Source organism: Petaurus breviceps, unplaced genomic scaffold (assembly GCF_028583685.1).
Source record: "Petaurus breviceps papuanus isolate PSGF00001 unplaced genomic scaffold, PetGlider_PUasm1.0 218, whole genome shotgun sequence".
NCBI classification, from domain to species: Eukaryota; Metazoa; Chordata; class Mammalia; order Diprotodontia; family Petauridae; genus Petaurus; species Petaurus breviceps.
Window position 1 is genome coordinate 9,527,982 of NW_027185872.1, and position 16,990 is coordinate 9,544,971.

At 58.0% G+C, this 16,990-nt stretch overlaps 1 protein-coding gene across 2 annotated transcripts; it reads left to right on the top strand.

The window, feature by feature from the left end:
* Positions 1-5,675: 5,675 nt before the first annotated feature.
* On the top strand, positions 5,676-16,748 carry ASNS (asparagine synthetase (glutamine-hydrolyzing)). Of its 2 annotated transcripts, XM_069094476.1 has the most exons (11): positions 5,677-6,077; positions 8,164-8,401; positions 10,227-10,412; positions 10,493-10,594; positions 11,282-11,409; positions 12,122-12,248; positions 12,918-13,024; positions 13,689-13,789; positions 15,490-15,571; positions 15,672-15,827; positions 16,435-16,748. In XM_069094476.1, the coding sequence occupies exons 1-11, from the start codon at positions 5,829-5,831 to the stop codon at positions 16,642-16,644; spliced, it is 1,686 nt and encodes a 561-aa protein (XP_068950577.1). In that variant the 5' UTR covers positions 5,677-5,828; the 3' UTR covers positions 16,645-16,748. The 2 variants fall into 2 exon arrangements, with proteins under 2 accessions (XP_068950578.1, XP_068950577.1); XM_069094477.1 differs by lacking the exon at positions 13,689-13,789 and having other exon boundaries at positions 5,676-6,077; positions 16,435-16,574.
* The last annotated feature ends 242 nt before the right edge of the window (positions 16,749-16,990 follow it).

Consider the following 16,990-nt stretch of genomic DNA (forward strand, 5'->3'; position numbering starts at 1 on the left):
ACAGAAATCCAGCTGTGGCCGGTGGAGCTCAGGGATGCCCTTTCACTGCCCTAGCAGGCAACCTAAGAGAAACAAGAAGTGTTAGAAGAAAATAATCTTAGGAATAAGGGAAATGCCCTCAGTCTGGGCATCTGCTTCTTCTCTGTGTGAGATCGGGTACAAGGGGAGATCGCCATTTTGTGTGGGACAGAATGGTCTCTGAGAGGGGCAGCTGTCTAAGGTCCCTTTCAGGTGTGGGCGACGTTTGCTCCCTCTTAGAACCTCAGTCTCCTCATCTGTAAGATGGGGGCACCTTCAAGACCTCCTGGAAGGGCTGGGTCTGAGGCTCCAATGAGATCACTCAGCTTTGCTCAATGGAAATGGCAGCAGTCCTTACTCCAGGTGCTCCCCGGAAGGTGCAGTCACCTCTTCAAAGTTACATCTCAGGGCTCCTCTATCCCCTGCCCACATCCCATCCTTGAAGAATGAAAGGCCTTCCTCCCCAGGGTACACAAGAGAAGTGGAGGGGCTCCGTGGGCCCGAGTCATGCCACAAGGACCTCCTGTGCCAAGCACTGGGCTCAGTCGAGACAGTCCCTGCCCTTGGGAAGGTCACAGTGCAATCAAGGGAGATAATACATAAACAGGTCCATGCAAAGCAAGCTCTGGGCAGGATAAATGGGAGACAATTCACAGAGTGAAGGCTCTGGAGCTAAGAGGGACTGGGGACTGTTTCCTGGGCAACGTGGGATTTTAGTTGGGACTTATAAGAAGCCAGAGAAGCCATTAGGTAGGGATGGGGAGGCAGTGTTCCAGGCATGGGCAGCAGCCAGACACAGTGGCTAGAGGGAGGAACTGAGCATCTTGGTGGAACAACCAGGAGGCTGGGGTTACCGGGTTAGGGTATATGGGGAGGGAGGAGACACCTGGAAGGTAGAAGGGGGAGGGTTTTGGAGGGCTTTGAATACTCAGCAGAGGGTTTTGTATTTGCTCCTGGAGGCCAGAGGGAGCCACAGGAGTTTATTGAGTAGGGGGCTGCCATGGTCAGACTGTGTGTGCTTTAGGAAAATCCCTTTGGTGGCTGACTGGAAGATGGAGACTTGAGGTAGGCAGACCCTCAGCAGCCACAGCAATGATCTCTGCATGAGGTGGTGAGGGTCTGCCCCCAGGAGGGTACGGGGCCTATTTGGAAGATGCTGCAGGTGACCAGTGCCCAAAAGTGGTGTGACACTTGCTGACAGAGGGGCGAGGGCTATTCTATGCCCCAGGCACATGCAGGCTGTGCCCTCCTATGGAGGGCCCCAGGGGCTGTGAGCCAGCCCCACAGTAATGGCCTGGCCAGGAAGATAAGGACCCAGAGGCCTGGGGCGGGGGGGTTGGGGCAAGGCCTGCCATTGCTTTTCTCTGTTGTATCCATTTTTTTTGTTAAAGCAATCGGGGTTAAGTAACTTGCCCAAGGTTACACGGCCAGTCATTTCTGGGTGTGGTGCTGAGCATCTGAGCCCGGATTTGATCCAGGTCATCCCGACTCTGGGGACTCTGGGGCCCGTGCTCTTACTCACTGCCCCACCTGGCTGCCCCTTATCCACTTGTTTTTGCTTTTAGGGAAGGGGCTTTGGAGAGATGGCTATAAGTGGATTACCGCCAGCGTAGTTGGTGGGCTAGTGAGTGGTGAGAATAATGAGACGGGGGTGTAATCAATAGTCTGATTATTACAGGACCATTTCATACAGAGCCAAAGATACGAGGGGCTCACAGAGTGTATGTGCCCCCCAACAGAAAGTCTGCATGACCCAAAAGAATGCAGACAATGCACAAGGACCCTCCCTTGGTCTTGTTTACTATCTACCCTTACTTAAGGTTAGTTATTTATTAGGGTAATATCATAGGACCATATCTGGAGGCACAAACAAAAAAAGATTACACGCCCTCTTGCTTATCTGTCCTGTAACCTTGCAGATAATTATACAGGGCTGGGGAACATTCCTTTAGTGGGGCCAAGGGACCCCAAAGTTCTCTACACCCAAACAAGGTTATCCATCGTCCTGCTTATCTGTCCTGTAACCTTCCAGATAATAGCCCAGGACAGGGGAACATTTCATCAGTGGAGCTGGGGAATTCCTGAAAGTTCTCTACAGTGGATGAGCTTTCAAGGGCCAGAATAGCAGGTGCCAGAGGTTTGGGAACTGAGTGCATGCCAGGCCCTATCCAAGGTCCAGTGTGGGTGAGGCAGCAGCCAAGGCCTGAGGAGGGACTTGCTTGACCCAACCCAGTAGAACCTGAGATGGGAACTCATCTAGCCTCTACGCACAGTCAGAAGTGAACTTGGCAAGGTAAATGCTTTGGAGAAATTGCCCACTCTCACCAGAGATTAAAATGACTCAGGGGACTGTGTATCCCCAGACGTGGGGAGAAACGTTTGTCATTCTGTTTCCTCTTCTCAGCAATCCCTTTGTGAAAACTGGTTGATGTTACTTGTTTAAATGAAATCGGGCTTGTGATATACGATTGCAACATAATTCTATTATGCTATGAGAAATGATGAGCAGGATGCCCTCAGAAAAACCTAGACTTCCATGAACTAATGCAGAGTGAAGTGAGCAGAACCAGGAGAACACTGTATACAGTAACAGCAACATTGTGCGTGATGACCCACTAGGATAGACTTAGCTCTTGTCAACGATGCAAGGATCGAAGACAATTCTGAAGGGACTTAGGATTCAAGGCGCTCTCCACCTCCAGAGGCAGAACTGACGGAGTCTGAGTGCAGATCGAAGCAGGCTATTTTCACCTTATTTTTCTAGTTTGTTGGTTGGTCCGTGTTTTTCACAACATGACTTTATAGAAATATTTTTGCCTGACTGCACATGTATAACCTATATTAGACTGTTTGCCTTCTCGATGACTGGAGAGGGGAGGGAGGGAGAGAATTTGGAACTCAAAATTAAAAAAAAAAAAGGGATTGTTTTTTACAAGTAATTGTGAAAATAAAATAACTTTAAAAATGAATTTGGGCACCAATTTTTGGCAACTGATATTGGGGAGAACACACCTAATAGGGTCTCAAGTCCTAACAACAGAATCACTCCAACCCCTCAGTGACAGTCCTAGAACCCTAAAGGGGTGATGAAGGCATCAGAGCTCCAGAGGCTTGGCCTTCTTGTTGTAGCAGCAAGCACCCCAGTGTCCCCAGGGTGGCTGCCAACACAGGTTCTTGGATCTGCTTTGTTAAAGGAAAGCAACTCAAAATGGGTTAACAAGCTTACTTTAATCAGTCAGACATGTATCATTTACCTAGTTCAGGGGAAAGAGGTCAGCACCCCAAACTTCAGAATATACAGACAGAATTATCAAGACAGAAACAGATCAAGTAGACAGATCTCAAACTGTCCAACAATTACATCCATACCCAATCAACATCTGGGTTTTTCAAAGCCGTGGGCTCTGGACAACGGCTTCCCAGAATCCAGATCAAATCACAGAACATTTCTCAAAGTGAGCCCCAAAACAAAGCTACACATCAGGGCTTATATAGCCTTCTCCTGGCTCAGAGATTGTAACAACCTTATTGACTCACTGGCCAATCAAGAAGTATCTTCTGAAAAACAAGCCTCCCACCCCAGGCTTCAGGTGCACTTTAGCCTAGGGGCAGGGAAGATCTTAAAAATTTACATTCCCATTACACTTGTATACATGTATGCTCAAAAATTAAATCCAGAGCCGGGCTATATGAAAATTCTGTGACATCCCCAAAGCAGAGGAAAGTCCAAGCCATGTGGATCTGGACCTGACGATTCTCTTGGGCACAACTGAGTTAAGCTAATGGGTGAGAAAAGAGGCTCCCCTAAGTACCCCACCTGCTCCTAAGGGAGACGCACAGGGAAGGTGTCGGCTGAGGGAAAAGAAGGAAGGAAGGAGCACTTGCTAAGCCCTCACGACACACCAGGTGTTGGGGTAAGCACTCTCCCACTGGATCCTCTAGACATCTCTGGAAGGTACGTGATGCTACTGTTATCCCACTTCACATCTGAGAAAACTGAGGAAGACAGTGACCCAGCCAGGGCTACACAGCTAGTGAGGGTCTGAGGCCACATTTGAACTCAAGTCTTCCTGACTTCAGATCCCCACCCTACCCACTACACCACCCAGATGCCCAAAGGCCCAGAGAGACGCTGTTCGGAGCAAAGTCCAGCCATCCAAGAAGAAGGGGCACTTGTTCCTGCTTGCCTGGCGCTTCTCCATGTGATGAGGGCTGTCCAAATACAGCACTGGGGCACTGCCCTCGGGGACTCCTTTCAACATGGCCTTGGGGCATTAATGCCTGTTCTGCGACCTCCAAGGGCCCCTCACCGTGGCTGCCCCAAGAGTCCCATCTCTCCACCTCATTCACAATCACTCTAGGACATGTTTTGTCAGAGGCTTTCTTTGCTGAAGTCTAGGCAAGCCCCGAGGGGAGGGAGCATTTCCTCTGCCCATAGCTGGTTAGTCCAGTCTGACTGGTGTGGTCAGAAGCTGCACTGGCTCACTCTTCTCCTGAGCCAGCCTTCTCCATCTGGCTGCCAAGGCGATTTTTCAACAAACAGTGGAACCTGCTTACTAGGGTCAAAATGATGGAACCCTGGGGAGAAGGGACCTGTCTGGCTCGGACTTGGCACCCAGCGGGAAGGGAGTAGTCCGGCTTGGACTTTGTGACAGAGGAGGCCCAGGCCTAGGCTGAGAGGCAAGTGAGAAGTGAAGAGAACAGAACTTCCACCCTGGTGCCAAACCATCTACTCAACACCTGCATCCCTGGAGAGGGGCGCCTGCCCTCAGGGCATGCCCAGCAACAGGCAGCTGACCTGGGGAGGGTCCAGAAACCAGAGGTCCAGATGTGGTTCTTGTTCCAGAGCCTGAGACTGGAGGGTCCAGTCTACATACAAAGGGGGTTCTCCCTGAGAGTAGGGGGTCTGCCTGAAGACCCCAGGGAGGAGGGGGGGCAGACGCGTGTCCGGCCTCTGCCAGCTCCGGCAGCTCCCGTTTCAGCAGCTGGACAGCTCTCAGGGATCTCCGGCACTTCTCCTACCCCGCCCCAGCCTCGTTTTCTTCAGGCCGGATCAGACCCTCCCAGGATTACCCTCAGTCCTCCTGGCGGGGCGGGGCCCACTGGGACCGCTGCTTAATCACCCACTGCATACCGAGGTGACTGCGGGGCTCTGGGCCCTTCTCCTCCCGCCCCGTCCCACGGACACCCGCTAAGCTTGTGGTCCACTAAGGCCCCCAGGTCTTTGCCAGACCGGCTGCGCCCCGCCCGCTCCTACTTGTGAGGGCCATTATCCGCGCCCAAAGGCTGTGAACTGTCACCCCTCCTAGGCCAAGCCACTGGCCAGTGCGTCACGCCGCCCGAGGCCAAGTCCAGAGCCCCGGGGCACTCCGTTGGAGACCTAGGGCGCGAAGGACAACCTGCGGAATCGCCAGAGGCACGGTGGGACACAGGAGGCTCGTGGCGGAAGTGGCCCCTCGACGGCCCACCCTCACTTCCGTCCACGCACGCGCGCCTCCTGGGTGGACGGGGCCGAGCGGCGGGCGGTGCCTCCTGACGTCATCCGCCTTTGCCGGAAGCGCGCTCCCCGGCAGCCTCTTCCACGTGGGCTGCGGCGTTGCATCAGACTGCGGCGGGGCAGCGGCGGGGGAGGGGAGGACGGGGCGGAGAAGGGGCTGGGGGCCGGGCCCGCCCCGCCCCGGCCCGCCCCTCTGTCCGCTCCTCGCGGTCCCCGCCGCGGCTCTGCCATCCAGACCAAGCGGCCGGCTCCCATCGCCCGCCCGTACGGTCTGGGAAAGCTCCGTCACCGGGGGGTAAACTGAGGCCCCGCCATGTGCGGCATCTGGGCGCTGTTCGGCAGTGACGAGGGCCTGCCGGCGCAGTGCCTGAGCGCCATGAGGATCGCCCACCGGGGCCCCGACGCCTTCCGCTTCGAGAATGTGCGCGGCTTCACCAACTGCTGCTTCGGCTTCCACCGGCTGGCCGTGGTGGACCCCGTGTCCGGCATGCAACCCCTCCGCCTGCAGAAGTTCCCCTCCCTGTGGCTGTGCTACAACGGCGAGATCTACAACCACCGGCAGGTGAGGAACGGGGCGCCGCCCCGGGCACATTCTGTCACACTGGGCGCGTGGTGGCGCCGACTGGGGGGCGAGGGGGCCCCAGGCTTCCGGGGACACGGCTTCATTTCTGCTTTTGGCACCCATATACCTCCCATCCCGTGGGCTCCCCACTCTTACCGAGTGTCCAATATGGTGCAAGGCCCGGCCACTTCCCCCCTGCCACCTTCCCTCCGTGGGCCTTTTCACCTCCCAGACGTCTGTGATAGATTTCACTTCCTAGACATCTCTGGTCGATTTCACCCCCTGCTACATCTCGGGTCGATTTCACCTCCCAAACATCTCTGGTCCATTTCACCTATGCTACTTCTGTGGTCAGTTTCACATCCCTACCCAGATTCCTGGGTCTGACCACATCACCCCCTTATTCCATAAACTCCCGTGGAACAAATACCAAATGCTCCCTTGGCACTCAAAGCCCTTCCTCAGCTGTCCCTTCCTGCCCTCCCTTTCTAATCTTCCCACACCTTACTCCCTGACAAGGGCCTCTTTGATCCAGTGATTTCGGTCTCCCGGCTGTTCCATGAACAAGATCCTTCTTCATCTCTAGCACCTGGCTCCCGGAAATCTCTCCGGCTGTCCTTCATGCCTGCAACACTCTCCTCCTTTCCAAGGACTCCAGATCTCCCTGGTTTCCTTTAAGTGCCAACTAAAATGTCACCTTCTACTGAAAGCCCTCCCCGATCCCCCTTAATTCCAGTGCCTTCCTTCCCTTCTCTCATTTCCCATCTATCCTGTAGATTGCTTGCCTTGAACCTAGTTGGGTGGTCTTCCTCCAGGAGATTGTAAACTCCTTGAGGGGAGGGACTGCCGCTTGCCCCTTTTTGTGCCTTGGGAGCACCTCACTCTTCCTATGCGCTTAATGAATGGAATTTGGCCAGCTGCCCAGACATCTGCTTTGGCTCTGGCTTTGACGTGGTTTTTTTATGGTCTCACCCTTAGCCACCGAGGCGGATTGATTTCATCAGCATCTCCAACACTTAAGTCTTGGAGGCTTCCACCCCGCCCAGCCCCTTTCTTGGCCCAATCGATGGTCCTCACTTAGCCCTTCCCTGGGCTGATACAGGCAGCTCTGGGGCTCCTTCTCTGCCTCTTTGTTCTCTGCTTGGGGCTGGGGAGCTTCTGGGTACAGCCTATCCCAGTCCCTTCCTCCCTCCTTCCTTCTCACTCCCCTCCTCCCTCCCCTCCTCCTTCCTTCTCAGTGTTCTCCTTCCCATGCCTGCCCTCCCCCTTCCCTGCCCTTCCCTCTCCTCCTCCCTTCCCCTGCTCTCTCCCTCCCCTTTCCTTCCTTCTCCCTTCCCTCCCCCTCTTCCTTCTCTCTCCCCTCCCTTTCTTTCTTCCCCCTTCCTCTCTCCTCCCCTCCTTCCTTTTCTCTCCCCTCCCCTCTTGTCCACTCCCCAGTATCCTCTCCTCAGAAATGACTGAGCTGAATTTGTTGAACCGCTCCCCAGAATTAGAGCAGAGTACCGTGCCTGAGGGGGAGGCTGAGAAAGGAGGTGGTTCCTGAAGGCACCCAGGCTGGGCTACTGTAGGGGAGATATTGGAGGGCTGGCACCAAGCTGCATGGGCAGGGAGGAGGCACGGACTACAACCCTCAGGAAAAGAAGAGGGTACAAGCATTTATGTGGCACCTTCTGAGGGCTAGGGAAACAGGTGGAAGGAGCTCCTCTGCCAAACCTTATAACCCTGCAGAGTCAGTGTTACTTACATTGGCCTATATTGCGATTGGGCAGAGAGTCAGACAAAAGGGGAAGTGACTCTCCCAGGGTCACTCAGCTGGTTAAGGGTCTGAGGCTGTGTCCATGGGGCACCCCCAGTCACCGTGGGGCCCTGTGGTCGTTGGTGGGAGTGACACCTAAGCTGTGGCTCAGACACCTCCCCACCAGAGCCACATGTGTTGTTTATCTGGCTGCCCGGAGCTGCAGCCAGCTCCTGCTGTGAGGTCGGCAGCCCATGCCCCCAAGTCTGGGCATGTGGCGCCCTGGGCCCTGCTTGGGGGTGGGGAAGGGGCCTCAGCCACGCCTCACGCCCCTGTCCCTTGTTCCCCCAGCTGCAGAAGCACTTTGGGTTTGAGTACCAGACACAGGTGGACGGGGAGATCCTCCTCCATCTGTACGACAGAGGCGGCATCGAGCAGACGGCCCCCATGCTGGATGGCGTGTTTGCTTTCATCCTGCTGGACACCGCCAACCGCAAGGTGTTCCTGGGGCGTGACACTTTCGGCGTCCGACCACTGTTTAGAGCACTGACGGAGGAAGGATTTCTGGCCGTGTGCTCGGAAGCCAAAGGTAGACGGGACATGGAAATGGTGGCCTGGGTTTGGTCCTTTGGCATCCATGGCCCACCAGAGGGTGGGTCCCCAGATGACCAGCTGTGTTCCTCAAGGCAAGGCTGACACTCAGAGCCCCTCAGATTCCAGTGGACTCAGGGTGAAGCCGGCCTGCTGTCACCCCTCATTAGCTGGTCTTGAGATCCAGGATCAGAGGCAGCTCAGTGGCCCAGGAGGCAGCGTTCAGGGTTTGGGACAAACCAATGGATAGGGCGCCTCAAGTTTATGTGGTTTAGGTGTCTTCGGCTTCCTTTTGGAGCTGGCGGACTGAAGTGTGGGGTGACCCATGCTGCTCAGGGAGGGTCCTGACTGCCAGAGCTCTGGGGGGGAGGGTCCTGACGGCCAGACCCCTGGGGGGGAGGGTCCTGACGGCCAGACCCCTGGGAGGAAAGGGTCCTGACGGCCAGACCCCTGGGGGGGGGGGTCCTGATGGCCAGACCCAGGGGGGAGGTCTCTTTCCTGTCAGGCATCACCCTACTCAGCTGTGTGAGTCTGAACAAGGCCAAGGTATGGCCCCACCAGCCTGGCCTCTGCTGGCACAAACCTCTTGGCCATCCAGGAGCAAATGTGTCCAATCATCGCTTTATGGTGGGCACGGGTTCCGGGAGTCCGGCTGCCCTTTGTCCTGGTCGGGCCACAGCTGGGTCCTCTTTAGCTCTGGGCATGCACCATGAGGGAGCGGTCATGTCTAGGACAGGGCTCCTGGGCTTCCTGGCCAGAGGCTGCTGCCCTGGTGGCCCTGGCCCAGGGCAAGCAGGAGCCTTGCCGGGCATGAAAGGCATAGCCATGTAACCCACCCAGACCAGATAAACACGTGGCCTTCACTGGTGTGAGGAGGCAGAACCCACTGGTCTTGGCAGGCACTGTGTGAGCCAGGCCCGGAGCAGGAGTGCAGGGGGCCGTGGCCTGGCTCCAGGAGGGGCAGCAGTCTCGGGCTGATGGGCCCAGTGCCCCACAAATCAAATGAAAACCTAATCAGGGTGTGTGACTGGGGGGCGCCTCCTTCCCCTCCAGCCCCTGCCCCACTCCATGTCTTAGGCACCCGCTCCTGGGGCTGAGGCCCCCAGGACTTGGCGTGGATGCCTCCAGGCTGGCCCTTATCAGCAGGGTCCACATGGTGTGTGTGGGGGGGCAGGTGTGGGTGCCCTTACCCAGGCTGGGAGGGAGGGGGTGCTGCAGGGCTCCTTATCTCAGCAGGGTCCACACAGTGGGGGCAAGGAGGGGTTGCTCCTCTCAGCAGGGGCTCAGTGAGGGGCAGGACTGGGCCTGGGCCACCCAGGATGCCCTGCCTCTGAAGGGTCGCTTCATCTCACAGATGAGTAGACTGAGGCTTGGCGGGTGGTTACTTGCCAGTGAGAGCAGAAGGGCCGGGCTTCTCTGACCCCCCACCTGGCTAGCTGGGGCCAATGTTTGCAGTCATCTTGCCATCCCTCTCCCCCTGTAACAGGGGCTGGGGGAGGCTGGGGAGGTGCAGAATGGGGGAGGGCCCCACCCAGGGCCAGTGAGCACAGAGTCAGGATTCACACTTGGCTCCTCTGGTTCACATGGGCTCCCTTGGTGGGATGTGTGGAAGTCACTCACACTCTGTAGATGGATGGGCTTAGGGGACACCAGCAAGGACATAGTAGGTGCTTAGCTGGTGACTGAGCCCGGCTGGTGGACGTTGGAGGCGGGCGCCTTTTGTCTGTCCCTCACGGAGGCAGGTGATGCGTGCTCTGCGCGTTGGGCAGGCTGGGCCAGGACGTTGTCCCGCACGTCCATCCTCTGTGTCCCTGCACCCACAGGCCTGGTCGACTTGAAGCACCCCACAGCTGCCCATCTGCAGATCGAGCCCTTTCCCCCTGGCCATTACCAGGTCCTGGACCTCAGGACCAACGGGAAGGTGGTGTCAGTGGAGACGGTGAAGTTCCACGGCTGCAAGGACCCGCCCCTCCATGCCCTCTACCACCCGCTGGAGAAGCTGTCCTCAGGTAGGGAGGTGGCTGGGTGTGGCCCCTGGGGGCTGGGGGGCTGCCACGGAGGGGGCTCCATGCTTCTGCTCTGTCCCCAGGCTTCGATCTTGAGGCGGTGAAGGGAAACATCCGGTTACTCTTTGACCACGCCGTCCGGAAGCGCTTGATGACTGACCGCCGGATCGGCTGTCTCCTGTCAGGTGAGGGGCCACCTGCCCCCTGGGGCGGGACGCGCAGGAGGGGGGAGTCCTGAGGCTGGCGGCCTGTGAGGACGGGCCTTGCTGCTACCGGTGGCTGCCACCCCGGCTCCCGCTGCTGTTCCCGAGCCTCTGCAGCCCTAGCAAAGCTCCATCCTCAGCATCTCCCACGCCTGCCCAGCCTCTCCACTGGACCATTGCAGGACCTCTTCCTTGGTCTCCCCAGATACCCGAGGCTGCCATATCGACCCTCCTAAGGTGTGGGTCTGACCGCTGCATCTCAAGAAGCATCAGGGGCTCCCCTCTGCCTTTCACTTAAGCCCAGGCTCTTTTCTTTGTCACTGGAAACCCTTGGCACTCTAGTTCTGGCCAGGGCTGGGGGCTAGTGAAAACCCTCAATAAAGGCCTTAAATGCGCCAAGTAAAACACATAGGACTGAGAAGTGACTGGCCCATTCCTGCTGCTCCCCATGGCCTCCAGGAGCAAGGGCCAGACAGAGCCCCTCATCCCCTGCCCCTGCCCCGGCTTCTCGCTCTGCCTTCCCCGGCACACACTGTTCATCCAGTGCTCCCAGCCCCCAGGCTGGCCCAGGAACATGTCCCACTGCCCCGTGGCCAGCCCTGCCTCCCTCTGGGCCCCCTCCCTCACCTCGATCCCACCAGTTCATCACACCTACGTTTGCCTCCTCAGGGGGTCTGGATTCCAGCTTGGTGGCCGCCACCCTCCTGAAGCAGCTGAAGGAGGCGGGAGTCTCGTACCCACTCCAGACGTTTGCGATCGGCATGGAAGACAGCCCAGATTTGTTGGCAGCTCGGAAGGTCAGCACCCGAGCTCGGGGCACATTAGCTGTGGGGCTGGCGGGGACCTTGTGCAGGAAGAGCATGAGGCCGGGGCTGGGGGGGGGGGGGGCCTCTGGGGAGCTTCCGCCATCTCAGCCTGTGCCTTGGAGCTTGGGGGAGTCTGGCATGGCAAAGGCTCTTTCTAATAGAAGGGAACCCTCCTCCTCCCCTCCTCTTCCTCCTCTTCCCCTTCTCTTCCTCCTCCTCCCCTCCTCTTCTTCCTCCTCCCCTCTTCTTCCTCCTCCTTTCTTCCTCCTCCTCCTCCCCTCCTCTTCCTCTTTCCCTCCTCTGCCTCCTTTCTTCCTCCTCCTCCCCTCCTCTTCCTCCTCCTTTCTTCCTCCTCCTCTTCTTCCTCTTCCCTTCCTCCTCCCCTCCTCTTCCTCCTCCTCTTCTTCCTCTTCCCCTCCTCCCCCTCCTCCTTCCCCTCCCCCCACCAGGCATGGCCTGGTGGGTGCTGGGAGAGACCACAGCCTGAGCCTGGGGTGCAGGGGCCTGGAGGTGGTGATCTGACCCAGGGCAGGGGGCTGGAGGTGGATGGGCTTTAGTTTGGCCCCTGAGGCTGAGCCAGGAATGGCAGTGAGCTGCTCCGGAGGGGCCTGGCAGCCAGGTTGGACCACCTGCTGTTGGGCACTGAGATTCCGGGGCTGCTTTCCTCCCGGCCCCGAGGCATCTGGTGCCCTCCCTGATGTAGGTGGCGGCCCACATCGGGAGCGAGCACCACGAGGTGCTTTTCAGTTCAGAGGAGGGCATCCAGGCCCTGGACGATGTCATCTTCAGCCTGGAGACCTACGACATCACCACCGTCCGAGCATCTGTGGGTGAGACAGTGCTTGTGCGAGCTCAGGGAGCCCCAGAGCCAGGACTGGCAGGGGCGCCGCATGCATGAGCCGTAGCTGTGTGGGCTGCATGCGTCCTCGGTGCCCTGCCAGCTCCTGAGGCCCGAGCTGCCCTGACACTTGGGCTGGCTGACCGCTGCATCAGGGCATGCCGCTGTGCCCACGCTTCCCCCCAGCAGCTGCCACGTGCCCCCCCCGGATGCCCATGACGCAGGGTCAGCGTGGCCATAATTCTGTGGTCAGCTGGGGCAGATTGCAGCCTGACCCGGGGTGGAAGGGGGGAAAGGCTGGCCTGTCAGCCGGTGATTTGTCCACACGGCGCTGGCCTCTCTCCCTAGCAACCCTGCTGTGCCCCAAAGGGACAGGAAGGTGAGGTTCCACAGTCGGATGGGACAGAGTCCGAGTCTCTAGTGGTGGGGGCTCTCAGAGGAGGTCCTGATAGTACCTGATGTGTCAGGGCCTCAGGACACCCCAGGGGGCCGTTGTGGGGGCGGGGGGGGCAGCCATTCCTCCATCCCCACCCAGTGCATGTGTGCCCTGATTGTTGTGAGCGAGGGTAGGGAGCGGGCTTCAGGCTGACGGGCATTGGGAGCCCCTGAGATGGGCCCCAGAGCAGGGCTAGGCACAACCCTGGCTCTCCCCCCTCTGCAGGCATGTATCTGGTGTCTAAGTACATCCGGAAGAACACCGACAGTGTGGTTGTCTTCTCTGGAGAAGGCTCCGATGAGCTCACTCAGGGTTATATTTACTTTCACCAGGTAACGACACTGGGGTCAGCTTTGGCAAAGGGGCGTGGGCCAGGCACAGGGAACTCCCAGGTCGGGAAACTCCCTCTGCTGATGCAGGTCAGCATCCTCTCTGCCACTGAAAGATCTAGATGTGCCCTGACCATGCTGAGAGGGGCAGTGACTTGCCCAGGGTCACTGGCCAGTAGTCATCAGGTCACTGTTAGCATGCAGGAGGGCAGGTCTGGAGCAGCTGTTTCCTTTGCCCCTTGAGTCAAAAGGGTGTTTCCTGAAAGAGAAGGAAGGATGCTTCCAGGGGCTCTCCTGCCTCCTCCCTTCCCTCCCTCCCCTTTCCCCTCCCTTCCTTCTCTCCCCTTCCCCCCTCTCTCCCTCCTTCCCTCTGCCTCCCTTCCTCTCCATCCTCCTCCTTCCCTCCTCCCTCCCCTTCCTCCCCTCTCTCCCTCCCTTCCTCTCCCTCTCCTCTCCCCTCCCTCCCCTTCCTCCTCTTTTCCCTCCCCCTCCCTTTCTCTCCCTCCCTCCCCCTCCCTTTCTCTCCATCCTTCTCCCTTCCTCCCCTTCCTCCACTCTCCCCCTCCCTCCCTCCCCATCTCTATAAAGAGGAAGCAGCAGTAGGGCCGGGCTGGGCCCCTCTTGGGCAAGTGCTCAAGCCTCTGGCGCCTCTGTTTGCTGGCCGCAGGCGCCGTCTGCTGAGGAGGCCCAGGAGGAGAGCGAGAGGCTTCTGAAGGAGCTCTATCTCTTTGACGTCCTGCGTGCTGACCGCACCACAGCCGCGCATGGGTAACCCATACTGGGAGGGCTGGGGAAAGTCCCAGCCCAGTGTCATCCCCAGCTGGGGCCGCCCGCTGCTGGCAGCGGCGGGGGGGGGGGGCCCGGGGGGGGGGGGCCCCCCCCGCGCCGGGGGGGGGGGGGGGTGGGCGGGGGCCGGCGGCGGCTCGGGGGTGGGGGGGGGGTGCCTGGGCTGGGGCCCCAGGTGCTGCCACTGGGCCAGATGGAGCAGGGGGGAGGGGTTCACACCTGAGCTCGGCCATACCACAAAGAGCTGGGGCAGATACAGTGACTGTAGACATTTCCTTCGGCTGGTTACAGGATTGCCCAGTCAGGTAGCAGTCAAAGCTGGGTCCAAACCCAGGTCCCTCTAACTCCCAGTCGAGCATCCTGGCCTCTCTGCCGCACCTTCATCACACCTTCTTTTGAAGGCAGTCAGGGTTAAGTGACTTGTCCAGGGTCACACAGCTAGCAAGTGTCTGAGGCTGGATTTGAACTCAGGTCTTCCTGATTCCAGGACCTGTGCTCTATCCACTGAGCCCCCTAGCTGCCCCTTCCCATTAAGTCTTTTTTTTTTTTTTTGTATTTTTAAGTAATCGGGGTTAAGTAACTTGCTCAAGGTTACACGGCCAGTTATTTCTGGGTGTGGTGCTGAGTGTCTGAGCCCGGGATTCGATCTCCAGGTCGTCCCAACACTGGAGCCGGTACTCCTACTCGCTGAGCCACCTGGCCGCCCCTAAGCAATTGGGGTTAAGTAACTTGCTCAAGGTTACACGGCCAGTTATTTCTGGGTGGGTGCTAAGTGTCTGAGCCCGGGATTCGATCTCCAGGTCTTCTCAACACTGGAGCCGGTGCTCTTACTTGCTGTGCTACCTGGCCGCCCCTCCCATTAAGTCTTAATAGCAGAATGATTGTTCTGTAAAGTCCCTGCAGAAATGTGCTTGAGGATGGGGCTGCTTTCTTAAGGGATGAAAGAATTCCAGTCCTTCGTGATGGTGTCTGCAATCCCAGTAACTAGGGAGGTCCCACTCTGTCCCTGGGCATCCAGGGATGGAAGGCTTTGGCCAGGTCAGTGGGAGAAGGCCAGGCCTTCAGGGCCTTCAGGCTGAGGCCAGCAGAGACACTGGAGCCCTACTGTGTGGAGATGCAGGTATGGTACTGAGGCTATGGTGCCAAGGGCACCAGTCCCTGCCTCAGGGAGGTCCTGGTGTCCTGGGCAGACACAAAGAGGACGAGAACATGCCCAGTGAATGGGTCATTAGTTTTCTTAACTGAATGCTTCCTTTGTCCCCTGTCAAGGGGAGACACGCCAGGAGGGCCTCAGGAGGTTTCCCTGGCTGCTGGTGCCCTGTGTGCCCACAGTAGGTGCCTCGTGCATGCTTCTGGACTGCATGGCCTTCACCTGTTTCCAGTCAGAGTTCTAGTTCAGAACAGCCCACCACCCCAGATCCCAGAGCAGGGGAGCTAATTGGGCCCAGGTATTCTGTGTAACTGCCACCCATCAGGGATGACCTTGGTTCAGTGACCTGTCCAGCTCATGCCAAGGGCAGCCACCCTCCTTGGCCTTCTTCCCAGCAGATGGCAGCACAGGTGACCTTCATGCTTGGCCACCTTGGAAGCTGATCAGTGGGGTCTTAGAAAAGGGGTAGGAGGCCATGGGATGGGCGGGGTAGAGCAGCCTTATTCCCCACTTCTCCCTTTTCTCTGTCCAGCCTAGAGCTGCGGGTCCCATTTCTGGATCACAGATTTACCTCCTATTACCTGTCCCTGCCCCCGGAACTCCGGATCCCAAAGGTACCTGAACAAAGTGTGACAGTGGATGCCCCTTCCTTACCTGGGATAGGTTAGGGGCTCAGGTGAGGACAGCTGTGCTCACCCAGCTTCTTCCATTCAGAATGGGGTGGAGAAACATCTTCTGAGGGAGGCATTTCAGGACTCCAACCTGCTGCCCAAAGACATTCTCTGGAGGCCAAAAGAAGCTTTCAGCGATGGAATCACTTCTGTGAAGAAGTCCTGGTTCACCATCCTCCAGGAGCACATTGAGCATCAGGTACCCGGGGCCCTGCTGCCCTGGCTGTGACTTGGACCTTCAGAGCGTGTTCATGCCAGGGGAGATTCCCAGGAAGATCCCAGGGCAGGGCAGGCTGCCAGGGGAGATTTTTCAGGAAGGCTGTGGATATCTGAGGGGCCAGAGTTCATTCACTCTATCAGGCCTCCCGATAGAGTGGTCAGCTGGGCCGAGAGCCCTGCCCACGCAGTGGCAACATTTGCCAGGTTTGCTTGTTTCACTGAACTCATTCCTTGATGGGCAGACATGGGGAGTCACATGGAGAGAGAGCCAGCCAGGCCTCCAAGTGTACGGGTGGGCAAGGGCAGTTTCACAGGGAAAGGTGCCATTCTGGGGGCTCTTGCCTCCTGTAGCCCTCCCCTCACCTCTCTGACCCCACTGGAGGGAGAGAATGGGTAGGAAGTGGGCCAAACCCTGTGGGCCACACTTCCTGAGGCCACTTGGCCTGAGGCTTCTCTGGGCCCATGGAGCCCTTCCTCAGCTTGGCGCAGTGTGGAGGAGCCACAGCCTCTGCCTTCAGGGAGGTCAGGCTTTTGTTCCATCTTTAGGTCCTCAGTCCTCTTGCCTGTGACTCAACTTACCCTTGTAGGTCTCTGACTCCTTGCTGGAAAATGCTGCCAAAAGGTTTCCACTGAACACTCCCAAGACAAAGGAAGGCTACTACTACCGGCAGATATTTGAGAGGCACTACCCTGGCCGTGCGGACTGGCTCACCCACTACTGGATGCCCAAGTGGATCGAGGCCGCTGACCCTTCTGCACGCACACTGGCACACTACAAGTCAGCTGCCAAGGAGTAGCCCTGGCGCACATGTCAGGTGGGGGTGGGAACCAGCACTCCAAGGGTGGTCCGTGTTCCACGGGCGGTCCCTAAGCATCCAGCCCAATAAAGTTTTCAGCCATCCCTTTTCTGTGTTCCTTGCTCTCCGTGCAGTCCCTTTGCGATGAGGGCCTCGAAGTCCACATCCTGGCTGAGAGGGCAGTGACGGCAGCGCGGGGCCATGGGCCTTGTCCAGACGAGGCTGAGCTGGGCTTCTTTGGGACTTGAAGGGGCTGAGGAAGCCTGACCCTCTGTCTGGCCAGAGTTTACTGAAACCAGAGAAACCCCAGGGGGGCCATGTGTTCCCACCAGAAAAGTGTGCCAAG

Excerpts from the sequence above, each read along its gene's own strand:
- ASNS (XM_069094476.1), top strand. The coding sequence starts at position 5,829 with ATGTGCGGCATCTGGGCGCTGTTCGGCAGTGACGAGGGCCTGCCGGCG. Across the intron at positions 6,078-8,163 it reads AGATCTACAACCACCGGCAG|CTGCAGAAGCACTTTGGGTT; the intron begins GTGAGGAACGGG and ends TTGTTCCCCCAG. Across the intron at positions 13,790-15,489 it reads CGCACCACAGCCGCGCATGG|CCTAGAGCTGCGGGTCCCAT; the intron begins GTAACCCATACT and ends TTCTCTGTCCAG.